General features: G+C 33.0%; 1 protein-coding gene across 4 annotated transcripts in view; it reads left to right on the top strand.

The window, feature by feature from the left end:
- Positions 1-13,242, top strand: part of LRBA (LPS responsive beige-like anchor protein) — a 748,187-nt gene that overhangs the window by 718,918 nt on the left and 16,027 nt on the right. For 3 of the 4 annotated variants that reach the window (XM_065877627.1, XM_065877625.1, XM_065877626.1), the window contains one exon: positions 2,165-2,332. In XM_065877627.1, coding sequence (XP_065733699.1) covers positions 2,165-2,332 — 168 coding nt within the window. The remainder of the gene's footprint in view (positions 1-2,164; positions 2,333-13,242) is intronic. The other variant, XM_065877628.1, reaches the window with a different exon arrangement.

Here is a 13,242-nt window from a genome sequence, read left to right as displayed (position 1 = left end):
CAGCATTTAGTATAGGCTGAGGTAGAAGTCACTGTACATACAGAAGTCAAAAACATAATCACATTACGGAGTGTTCAGTTTTTTCAGTAGTTAAAACTCACTGATTTAACCTTCAGTTTTCGAATGAGAGTGCATTCAGCTCCCTAACTTTTGTCTCATCCTTAGTAAGGCCTGCCTCTAATCTAACCCCACCCAATTTACCCCTAAACCTCTCTACTTTGTCCTTCATATAAATTGTAAATGATGCAAAAATTATTAGATTTTTAATATTTAATTTGCTTTCTTCTTTTCCATTTTTTTATTCTAGAAAGTCTTGACTTCTTCTTACCATATCCTTTATTGATAAAAGCTAATTTTTAAAATGAATGTTTTGGTGTTCATTTAAAAGGTTGAAGAAATTCAGAAGTGAACATTTTTAACATTTAGCAGTTAAAATACCTGCTTTGACTGAAGTCTTTATCCATAGGAGAAAAAAAATGTCCTTTATTAATTTTGCAATTTGAGATTGATATGAGTCTAATCTTAAGTTACTCTTAGTAGACTGTGTACAAGAGAAAACACTGTATTTGACTTTCCATCTGATTTGGATAAAGTACATCTCAGTATTTTACTTGTAAATGTGCAGACTTTATAATAAGCTTTGGGTTTATTAAAACCAATAATTTAAAAAATTTAGTGGAAATACTTTTAGTTCTATGTATTGTTATCTTGAAAAGTTTATACATGTAGATACCAATACTTAATTGAGACCTTAAGCTTTAGAATAGGTTATGATGTGTTCCAAGTTAAACATATAAACTTTTTAGGCATACTTATTTTTTTCCAGCTTAATGGCTTTTATCTTGAACATCTGAATTGTATTTTTTATGACCCCACTGAAACGCTTATTTGAAAAAGAAGAAACACTCATGCTGAATATTAAGGTTAGACATTCTATGACATTCATTTGTAGATTCTCTAGACATTTCAAAGAGAAACGTTAGCTAGAAACTATAGGGAGAGAGTGGAAGGGCTGCTATAGATATTTAATTCTTTAGACAAGTTTGTGTGAATTATAAACACCATATCTGATTAAGCAAAACAAACCTAAACGGTTTTTTTCTCACACTGTTATATGAACAGTTCATCCTGTGTTTAACATCCTAGATACACAGTAAGTTTACTGGATACCCCCGTCCTCACCCTACGCCTAATCATTACTGTTAAACCGTCATAATCTTAATTTCATCATCCTCCCGCCTCCCCAGGAACTTTCATCCTTCAGGCAATTAAAACAAAGAAAGAATGACCTGGCTCAGATTGTGGTGACAATATGTTAGTTCTTTTATCAAAATTTAGTTCATGTAAGCCTGATTTGAAGAAGCTGGGGAAGGGTAAGCTGGGACAAAGTGAGAGAGTGGCATGGACATATATACACTACCAAATGTATAAAATAGCTAATGGGAAGCAGCCACATCGCACGGGGAGATCAGCTCGGTGATTTGTGACCACCTAGAGGAGTGGGATAGGGAGGGTGGGAGGGAGGCGCAAGAGGGAGGGGATATGTGGATATGTGTATATGTATAGCTGACTCACTTTGTTATACAGCAGAAACTAATACACCATTGTAGAGCAATTATATTCCAATAAAGATGTTAAAAAAAAAACAGAAGCTGTCCAAAGTGGCTAATACTGTCCTTGTACAGATCACTTTGAAGAATAGAAGAAGAAATAAATTGGCTTTACTAATTCAGAGATGGGTTTGTATTAGTGAAGTTTGAATGATAGAGTATCTACAGAAAGGCAACTAAGTTTTGCTTTGTTTTGAATCATACAGAGTAACTTAAATTGTTGAAATGGTTCCAAATAAGGGTTTTCCTGGGCCTGCTTTAATCAGTAGACATGATTCATTTGTAATTTATAGGAACTATGTATAATAACATTATTAGTTGAAATAGTTTTAACATATGTCTTAAATGTGACTATCACTCTTCAATTGATTTTGTGGTTGTTGTTAACTATTCAAAGAAAACTTTTAGGTTGGACCAGGTCAAATTTTATTATAAGATCAGAATTATCAGAATCAGATTGATACAACTTCATTATCTTCTTAAGTGAAATGATCACTGGAAATTTTTTCAATTTTTTAAATAGCAGTTTTAAAGAAAATCGTTTTGTATTTCAGGAAAATTGATCCAAGTGGTGTTTGGCCATTGGGATGTCGTCACTTGCCTCACTCGTTCGGAGTCATATATTGGGGGAAATTGCTACATTCTCTCAGGGTCACGTGATGCAACCCTTCTGCTCTGGTACTGGAATGGAAGAAGCAGTGGGATTGGCGATAATCCAGGCAGTAAGTACAATTTATTTTATAAGTAAACTTTTACAACTGATGTATAACATTTTGCAGTGAAGTTACGTATTTCATCATGGTGAAAGTGAAACTGAAGTATCAAGTAGTTTTAATTTCTTAGTTATAATTTAAGAAAGGTCTGGATAGCCTTGTCATTAACATTTTGTGACCATTGATAATTCAAATTCAAGCATGAAATCTCAGTTTTCATGTTATCGGTTATTCTTATGATCTGAAAATACTAGTTCTTCACTGATAATGGCCATCACCAAATAAAATAGAGGTGTTTCATTCACAAACAATAAGATATAACATAAAAGAGCAATCACACATTATCTTGTTTATTGAATTCATGTTTTAAAAGAGCAAAAACATTATAATTTCATGGAAACAAACCAGTCTTTAGAAAAAATATGCTTTCATTTACGTATCAAAAGATAAAACAGGTCATAAAAGGCCAATACGGAATATTCAAATTGGCTCTTGGTTTTTCGGATGGGAAATGAAAATGTTCACCAACAGCCTTAAACATCTTTATGAAACTATGCTGAAGGCAGTAAAACAAAAAATGTGTAACCATTTAAAATTGTAATTCACAGAAGGCAAAAAAGGAAGCAGCTACCATTAAAACCAGTCGCACACAGCTGCAGAAAAGAAATGGCTTTAGAAAAACACATTAAGAAGTAGGAAAAAACAATTAAAGGGACCACCTGAAAAATGAGAATTTAATTAAAATGATTATGACAACACTGAAGAGTTCCTGCAAGAATAGCTTTAGATTTTTACTTCATTTTAACTGCTCTTAAATATTTAGTTTCTTAATTTAAAGCAAGTTGCAATGTATTTGGTTAAGGAAGGATCATGTTGTTCCTGATTACTTTACCTGAATGCTGTGGTACTTACTTCTGTCCCTCAGTCCCAAATTATAAAACAGTTTGAATATGTTTAAGTCCATCATATTTTGAATTGACTTCTTAAAGTTATGCTATTAAATGTATATTATTTGTATGAAAGTGAAACCTTCTAAAAAAATTTACTCAAGAGCCAGTACAGTTTTAAAAGAGGTATATGCAAAGTATTTTTAGCAACGTTGTGTCTGCTTTGTATGTATTTTGTTTGGTGTGGTAGTGAATCAAAGTTTTTATTTTATGAACCTAATATGTATTTCTTATTTTAATCAGGACAGGGGTAATTCCCTATACTAATAGAATATGAAAAGTAACTTTAAGGCTGTGATGCTATGGGTAATAGTCTTTATAGTCAGATCAAACTTTATTATGTGTATCTATATGGGGAAGTAGTGTGTATCTCTCATATTTACACAACATCCCATTTTATATGTAATTACAATAATTTTAAATATGTAAATTTCAGGGGTTTTTTTTTTCACATTCTTTTGAGAAATACTTCGTGTTCTTTTCATTATGGAGTCTTATATTCTGCTCCTTCTTTCTGGCCTTTTAGGATGAGTGACTACTTTCAATTTCTTTTTTTTCTGTTTCTATAAATTCAGTTATTGAGATTCACTAAATTATCTCAGACAAACCTAGATTTGACATAGGTAATAAGTATACCATTTTGTTATTTACGTGAAAATATTTAGGAAGAGCTTTCTTTTGTTTTAAAATTGTGTGAGATGTTTCATGCACGTATAGCAATCTAAATGAAAAAAGGATATTTTTTTGTTTTTTGTTTTTTTTACTTCTTTGACCTAACCATGTTCTATATGTCATTACCAATGGGTATGTTGAGAAGTAGCTAAAGGCTACTTCTCTAAACCTAGCTACACTTGTATGTAATTGTTGTTACATTTCAAAAATTTAAGTATATTATAAAACTAGAAATATTCAGCTTTTCCAGAAGGGAGAAATATATATATATATATATATATATATATATATATATATATGTTTAAATACCTTGTAAATCACCCTAGAGATGGTTTTTACATGTATGACATTTTAAGAAATGAATCAAGTAGGACTGACCAAATTGTGGAGTTTAGAGTAAAACAAAGCTAAGTTCTAAGCTTTGCTGTGCTGTCTTGTCTATGAAATGAAAGCAACAATAGTAACTGACTTAAGGTGTTATCAGAAGCACAGAATGCTTAGAACAAATAAATCACCACACACACCATCTTGCTGGCGTTAGAGTATATATTATAACGTTCTTTTTTTCATAAAGCACTTAATCTGTACCCTCATTGTCTGCAGTATGGTGGACAATAACAGTAATGCTGGTAATGAAAAGGGAAAAAAAAAGAAAGAATAACGTAACAGGACATCTAACAAAAATTTTAGAAAATTATAATGCATCTTGACTAAATTAAATTACCTTTCTCAAAGTGAACCTCGGCCTTTTTGGCCCTTTTATAACGTCTGATGTCCCAATTTAATTTTGCTTTAGCTTTGAAGGATGAATCTGGGAAAAAGACAAATAGGCACTTTTACATATAATGAGAATTTCCACACATTAGAATAGAAAAATGAACAAGCCAGTCTAAGCTTTTCAAACGAAAATGACAAATAAAAACAAAGACATTTTTACCGCGTGTGAACTGTTTTAAACATTCATGAGAGCTGGTTCGGATTTTATAAGCCTGTGGCTCATTGATGGCTCCATGACGCAGCCGCTGAAGTCACAGCTTTTCAGATGAGGAATTTTAGGTTATGCTTATTTCTGTGTTGTATCTCTTGGATGAAATATAATTGACTTTTAAGAAATAGTCAGGCTTTTATATACATAACGGCAGTGTGGTCTCTAAATGCACACAATGCCTCAACTTAAATTTTTGAATTTAGACTTTCTTCTTGCTTGGAAGGAAAATGGGTAAATTTTTTAAAAACTAGGCTATTGCTTTTCCTGCATTTTATAGGTCTCATTCAAGTATTTAGCTTTTTTAATTTTAAAAATAATGAGAATAAGCTAGTAATTTTACTTGCTCGTGTCATAAGCCTATGCCATTTTCTCCAAATCTAATATTAATGCTGTATGTAAAGTTGTTAGCTTTAGTACTATTTTTTTTAAAATCATGTTATCCACTGTTAATAAGCACATTGTTCAGATAAAATCAGGCTAATTCAAACTGGATAAAACCTATATATAGGATAACTTGAGGCTTTTAAAAGGATGTACATGTTTTATGAAATCTGCCTAGATTATGTAGCAAAAGCCTTATTTTCCTATATGACAGATAGTGTTTCACTTTTGACTCTATTGTCTTGTGATAGTTATCTCCTGTGGGATGCAGTTTTCTTAATGAGGAGAAAAATTAAGATAGGATTCCATTTAGTTGTAGATTTTTTAAATAAAATTAACCAAGAACATTTCAAAGAAAGACATTTTCTACATGGAAGCATCTCTCTCTTTGCCTTAATATTCTGTGTGTTTTAGAACTGAATCTTGTCCACCAAAATGCTTTTCTTGGAATACTCATTTTTCTATCCAGACTGTACATTTCCAAATTTTGAAGAAAGTGTTCCCTGATGCATTCAATTGACATTTAAAAACTTTAAACTTTAAAATGATCTTATAATCAAGGTGAAAATTTACAAAAGAGTTATTTATCCACTATTTTTATATTGTATTAATAGATCATAAACTTAAAATCAAATACTTATTAAGCACCTAAAAGTAAATGCTTATTAAGCTTTTTTAGGTATCTGAGTAATTTTTTAAAAGCCACAGTTGATTAGCTTTAGAAGAAAATGGTCGCTGACTATGAGGTGTTGCATAGATGCTGTGTAGTAGTTCAGTGAAGTAGTTTTCCATTCTCGCTTTCTGTTTTTGATTTGATTGAAAGGTGGCATTTTTTTTTCTTCTTTGCAATCAGACATGCTAATCTATGTCAGCTTTCTCCTTTATGGGAATGGCGTCTACTGAAAAAAAAAAAAAAGTTTTTTTCATAACCAGATTCTGTTAAGAATATTTCAGCACCGTCAATTAGAAGGAAGCTTTTATTAACCATAAGGCTAGCACAAACAGACCACAGAGCTGTTTTTTACTGTATGCCATAGCTGCCCTGCTTTTTCTCTGTCTAAAACTTCATTTTGTTATACTCTCATCAATCACTTAAGTCATTACCGTAAATCCTACTGTTGTTAATTTTACTAGTATCACCCTAATGAGACATTCCTGCTATAATTAAAAATGAATTCTAACTTTAAGGCATTCTAAATTTTTTTTAATGGATTTAGAATGATCTTGCCATATGACCATAAATACCACTGATATACATAACCTACTCATCAAGTCTATAAGAAAAGTGGTATCACAATATGTCCAGGTGTGACTTATTTACTGGTAGCCTCTGTGCACATGTGCTTATGCATATGTATATTTTTGTGCACATATTTAGGAATTATGTTCTTTTTATCGTAAAGCCTAATACACTTTACTAAGCTACCGATAAATCCTTATTCTTTGTCTTGCCAAAAATATAGGTGGATGTAACACAAACAGTATGACTCCCTGTAAGTAGGCGTCCTAGAGCACCATCTGCTGGATGCATTTGGGGACTTAATGTTGGTAAAATTGAAAATCAGTACTTGTCAAAACAGGTGTACTTTGTTTTTAATTGCCTGTGATGTATTATTTATGGTTCACAAATGTCAAGATATGTACATCTGTGTTGAACCATATGAGTTTGTAAAAGAAAAAACTTTCTGATTTTGCCCTGCACTAATCTGGATTTGGAATGTTATAATAAATATTTTGTTTAAGGAAAAAGTAGACACAATATATACCTAATGAAACAAAGCATCACAGTTTGTCATGAATAAACTCTTATTAATTGCGGGTCTTCAGTAAGCTAGTTGGAGAAACTTGTTTAGATGATATTTTAACTTTAGTTTCCTTATGTTCACTAGATTCTGAATATGAAAGCGACATTTGAAACATAGCTTTTTTATATTTGGGATATGACTCCATCTGATTCTTTGTCAAGAACATGAGTTCTTATATGTATCTCATCAAGAACTTTCCTCATGGCCCTACTTTTGCTTTGCACTATTGCACTAACACAAAGATTGCCCTGTATTTTTCTTTTTTCCTTGAAGAATTCCTCAAGCAGTGTTTGAAGCAATATGTTGGCAGTGTTCAACTTCAGGTGACATTAAAACTATGTCTATGAAATTCTCCAGAAGGTCCAGGATGTTTAGTGCTCCATGATGTAATGCAGACCCTCCCGTTTCAGCAAAACAACTCTGTATTTACTGCTTGTAACTAATAGTAGATGTGGTAAAAGGAATTATATTCATATGGCAAATGAATACAACCTTAATGTGCACCATATGCAGAGTGGTGGGGTGATGTGCCAATATATCACATTTATTTACCTTGTTTAGTTGCAGAAAAAAATGACTCTACCATTCAGCCCGTAGGCTCTGACCATATAAATATGGGAACAGAAGAACTGATGATTTATGCTCTCAAATTGGAACTGAGTATCTTCATATGTAGGCTTTAATAGTGCAACATCAAAGAAAATTGTCTAATACTTTATGCTCAGATAGGAAATTTAATTTCAAACAATGGCTGGAATTAACCATTAGTTAGAAGGTACAAATTCTCTCTAGTCAACTAAGTATAGTCCCTCGAAGAAAATGGTAAATGTGTCTTCTTTCATTTAATTGAGACTGAATATACTCTGAAATTACAAGCTGCTTCCTCACCCACCTTCCTTTTTTAAGCCTAAAATCGGGAGCCTTCTGCTTTTAGAATGTTGCATGTGAGAGAGAAAGTGAGAGGGAGATTACTGTAGAACTACTAAGGATTCGTTTAATGAAGACCTCCTGGAACAGCATGTTAGACCGACTTTACCACCTTCCAAAGAGTTTGCTTCTTTAGAGAAATTATATGACAACTTTGTGCATGTGTACCTCGTGTTGTACTTTAGATAGTCCTGAGAATTCATGAAAAGAGACCCATTTTTATATGAAACTAAGTATTAAATTCCTCTGATGATTACAGTTGCCCTGTTTTCAAAAGTAACTTTTTTCACATTCAAAGAGGTTTGGTCAGACTTCATATTTTGGATTTGAAGTGTTTTTAGGTAGGAAAAAAAAATCCTTAGAATTCTTTCTGCCTCTCCTAGCTGAGGTCTTCATGACCGTTGAGCTTTTTAGCTTTTCTTCTCATAGCTTGTAACTTTCTACAACTGAGAGATTGCTTTATTTCCTTAGAGTGAGCAGGGTCAGGATGTTTCTTTTCTTTTTTTTTAATTGAGATATAATTGACACATAACATTATATGAGTTTCAGGGGTACAACATCATGATTTGATATTTGTATATATTACAAAACGATCATCACACATAGTTACACACTTTTTTCCAATGCTGAGAACTTTTAGGATCTACTCTCTCAGCAACTTTCAAATATACAATACAGTATTATTAACTATAATCAACATGCTGTACATTACATCTCCAGGACTTATTCACAAGTGGGAGTTTGTACCTTTTGACCACCTTTGCCCATTTTGCCCACTCCCTACCTCTGGCATTCTGTTCTCTGTATCTGTGAGTTTGGTGGGTTTTTTTTTTTTTTTAATTCTACACGTAAGTGAGATCATAGAGTATTTGTCTTTCTCTGTCTTATTTCACGTAGCATAATGCCCTTAAGGTCTATCCATGTTGTCACAAATGGCAGGATTTCCTTCTTTTTTTGTGGATGAATAATATTCCATCGTGTGTGTGTGTGTGTGTGTGTGTGTGTGTATGTGTAGCATTTTGTTTATCCATTCATCTATCAGTGGACACTTAGGTTGTTTCCATGTCCATTGTGAATAATGTCCATTCACATTTGTGAATAATGTTGCAGTGAACATGGAGGTGCAAATATCTTCTTGAATTAGTGTCTTCATTTCCCTCAGATAAATACCTAGAAGTGGAGTTACTGGATCATATGGTAGTTATATTTTTAATTTTTTGAAGAACCTCCTTACTGTTTTCTGTAGTGTTTGCACCAATTTACATTCCCAGTGCACAGGGGTTCCCTTTTCTCCACTTTCTTATCAACACTTGGTATTTCTTGTCCTTTTGATAAAAGCCATTCTAGCAGGTATGAGATGTATCTCATTGTGGTAAGCATTTCCCTGGTGATAAGTGATGTTGAGTACCTTTTCCTGTACTTGTTAGCCATCCGTATGTCTTCGTTGTAAAAAACGTCTGTTCAGAGCCTCTGCCCATTTTTAAATTAGATTGTTCTTTTGATATTGAGTTATATGAATTTTTATGTGTTTTGGATATTAATCCCTTATCAGGGATATGATCTGTAAATATTTTCTCCCATTCCATAGGTTGCCTTTTCATTTAGTTGCTGGTTTCCTTTGCTGTGCAGAAGCTTTTTAGCTTGATGTAATCCCACTTGTTTATTTTTTACTTTTGTTGCCTTTGCTTTTGGTGTCAAATCCAGGATGTTTCTAATAGCTAAAGATGTGAAAACCCTCTATACTTTTCACTAGTGGCTTACTTATGTATCTTTAACAAAGGAACCTTAAAAATGTTAAGGAGGACAAATTACAAAGAATTTCATGTGGCTTGGGTATTTAGGATAGACAGATAAAAATAGTTACGTTTTCATTTTTCATATATTTTCATATTCATAAGAATGGTAATAGTACTTTTCAAAAATATGAACAAGATTTCCTTTCAACAACTTTTCTAAGTATCTGCATTCTTTTTTGGAGGCAGAGTTTTATAATGTTTATGTTTACTAGACACTCATATGCAGCTGCAGGAGCTATCAGTGAATTAGAGCCAAAAATAAGCCCGTCTGTGGGGAATTGGCAAGTGAAAAAGTCTCAAGAAAGTAGGATAAAAGAAGTACATTAGTTAAGTAAAGTTTGATATGTCCACACAGTGGAAGACTGTACAGCCATTAACATATTATGCATTGTGATACTGACATGGAAGAATATGCTCTCTGTATTGTTAAGTGTAAAAGATCACCAAACTACATGTATAATATGATATATTTTAAGTGTCTGTGTGTGTATACCTTGTATGTATGTATGTATATTTACGTATAGAAAAAAATCTGGAACGATAACCAGTAAATGTTAGCAATGGTTGTTTTTAGGTAGTGGAATTTAGAGGCAGTTTTTCATTTTCTTCTTCATAATTTACTAAATTATATGAATGTTTTATAATGAGTCTATATTATTTTGATAATAAGAGACAATAAAGATATTTTATTTGGGAGGAAAATACCTAATTATTGTAATGTACCTTCCCTTCCTGCTCTAGGCTTCATGCCCTAATTGTATCAGAATTAAATGGATGGTCAGGGAAGGTTGGAAAGTCTAAGAAAAGGAGGAATGGGAGAAATCAAAGTATAATTTCTAGAAATGAAGGTATATTTTCTCCCTGACTGGAAACAATAGTAATGAGAACCATCTCTAATTGGCATTTATATGGCACAGGATCAGATATTATACTTTTGCTGGAGAGAAGGTCTGCAACAGAGGGTGAAAATACTGCTACTGCTTGTACTACTAGATGATACTTATTGAGCGCTCACTACACACCAGGCACCATCCTAAACACTTCACGTAGTAACTCATTAATCCTCATTGTAGTCCTGGTATTATCCTTGTTTTATAGATGAGGCACAGAGAGAGTATTAGTATGCCTCTACTTTCTGCCCTGGGTTTTGAAGTTCCTAGATCTTACTAGAACTATGAGAACTTGCCCAAGGGAGGTGCCGTAGCTAGCAATGCTGTAGCTGGGATTCAAACCCAAGCACTCTAGGCCAGAGACACCATTCTTTTTTTTTTTTTTTTTTTTTTTTTTTTTTGCGGTAAGCGGGCCTCTCACTGTTGTGGCCTCTCCCATTGCGGAGCACAGGCTCCGGATGCGCAGGCTCAGCAGCCATGGCTCACGGACCCAGCCGCTCCGCGGCATGTGGGATCTTCCCGGACCGGGGCACAAACCCGTGTCCCCTGCATCGGCAGGCGTACTCTCAACCACTGCGCCACCAGGGAAGCCCCCAGAGACACCATTCTTAACCACTAAACTGTACAGCATTTTTAATTTGATTTCATTGGATCGTCATCTGTAGAGAATTTGATACAACCTGGTCACTAAAGCCATCTTAGGATCTGCAAAGGACAATATAGAGATAATTTTGTTAGTACTGAGTTCTTAAGACAGTATATGTCATGATAGGATTTTGTACTTTTTAAATATTACACGTTAGGGTTATACTTTATACAATTGTTGGTATATACTCACACAAACCCATTTTCCAATGTAGTCTTAGAAGATGATTCCATTGTCATAAACTTATGTATATATGTTTAAGTTTATATATATGTTTATATGAGATATATTGATATATATATCATAGAAGAGGAGAAAAGTTATAAATCAAGAACTTAGTATTATTGTTTTTTGTACCAATATTGTATTGTCTTGCATTACTAATTCTAACAGTATTTACAAAAGGAAGTTACCAAATTTTACTGTTGGTTGTCACATCCTAAATGCAGCTATGGCTTGTTTTCTGTAGTGTATATGTTTAACCAAATCAACATTTTTCCACCAAAAAGGCCATAATGAAAGGAGAGGCGAGGGAAGAGTTGGTAGAGATGGAATAAATAGAACAAACTCAAATAATTTCTCTTTGTATAATTTAAATGTAGTGTTATAATTCCCATTGAAAAATTAGGAAGTTAGTGGAAAGATTTAAGAGACATTTAACAACTAACCTCATTTCCGCTTCAGAAAAGCCATTTCCTCTCTCGATTTACCATTATGGTGTGAGCCACGTGAGAAACTTTAGTATTCAATTTTCATGTGAATTTTTTTGTTGATGAATGTTTACAGTAATCAAATGTAATTAAAGTGGAACAGAAGGCATGTGCAAAACAAAAGTATCCAGCTTTAGGAAATGGCTGGCATGTATAACACCTAGATTTTCTTAAATCTATATATACTTAATAACTTAATTATATATTTAGGTCCTTAAACAAACTTATGTTTTCTTTCAAAATGAGTACTCTATTGAAATGATTTTGTTTTTTATGTCTCTAAGAGGTCAGATGGTATCAGATTTTACTAACCTGGAAAATTATATTGGTTGTTTTTATTTTAGAACTTCATTAATTGATGGTAAATATTCATTTTATATAAAAATTAAGTTGTAATAAATAATTTGGACTTCAGTACATCTTTTTGACCTTTCCAATAATAGGTATTTATAATTACAATTAGCAGGCTTATAGTAAGGTCAACAAAACCTGACCCAATGACAATTTAAAATCAAACCATTTATAAATACAAGGTCATATTTTATTCCCCTCCTTGTTTCCACAGTGCATTGCACATAATACATACCCAGTAAATGTTATTTAGTGAAGGAGTGAAGGAATGAATGAGTAGACAAATGGGAAATACTAACTTCTGTCCGAAGAGTCATCTAAACTAAGTATTAATTGGAAGAGCTAATTTTATTTCTAGAAAACTAAGACTAGGGAAGTGCTGAACTGCCCTTCATTTCATGATAGATGATATGAAAAAGGTAAATGAATGAAGGGGGTTCTCTCTCTGCTAATAACATATTTAAACTGCTAATGAGAACTTTGCAGTGCCTTTTTAAAGTGATTTAATTTTCATTAAGACTGAGGAGATGGTGCCAAAAATACCAAGAACTTTATTCATTTTTAAAAATGTAACTCAGAGTTTGCCAGAAATACGTGTCAGGTCTATTTTTACCTAGCTTTTAATCCCCTTTGCCTTAATGGAGACAGATCTTTTGAAATATTTTTCTCATTGGATATTTATGAACAGATACTAGAGAAATTACTGTTTCCTCCTTCTCTTCTTTCAGGTCATAGTTCATTTGATGGAGAAATACACTTAGTGTTATGAGGCCACCAAAGAAACACATTTAATAGCAGCATTTGTT

This window comes from Phocoena phocoena, chromosome 5 (assembly GCF_963924675.1).
Source record: "Phocoena phocoena chromosome 5, mPhoPho1.1, whole genome shotgun sequence".
NCBI classification, from domain to species: Eukaryota; Metazoa; Chordata; class Mammalia; order Artiodactyla; family Phocoenidae; genus Phocoena; species Phocoena phocoena.
This window is presented reverse-complemented; position numbering and strand designations above follow the sequence as displayed.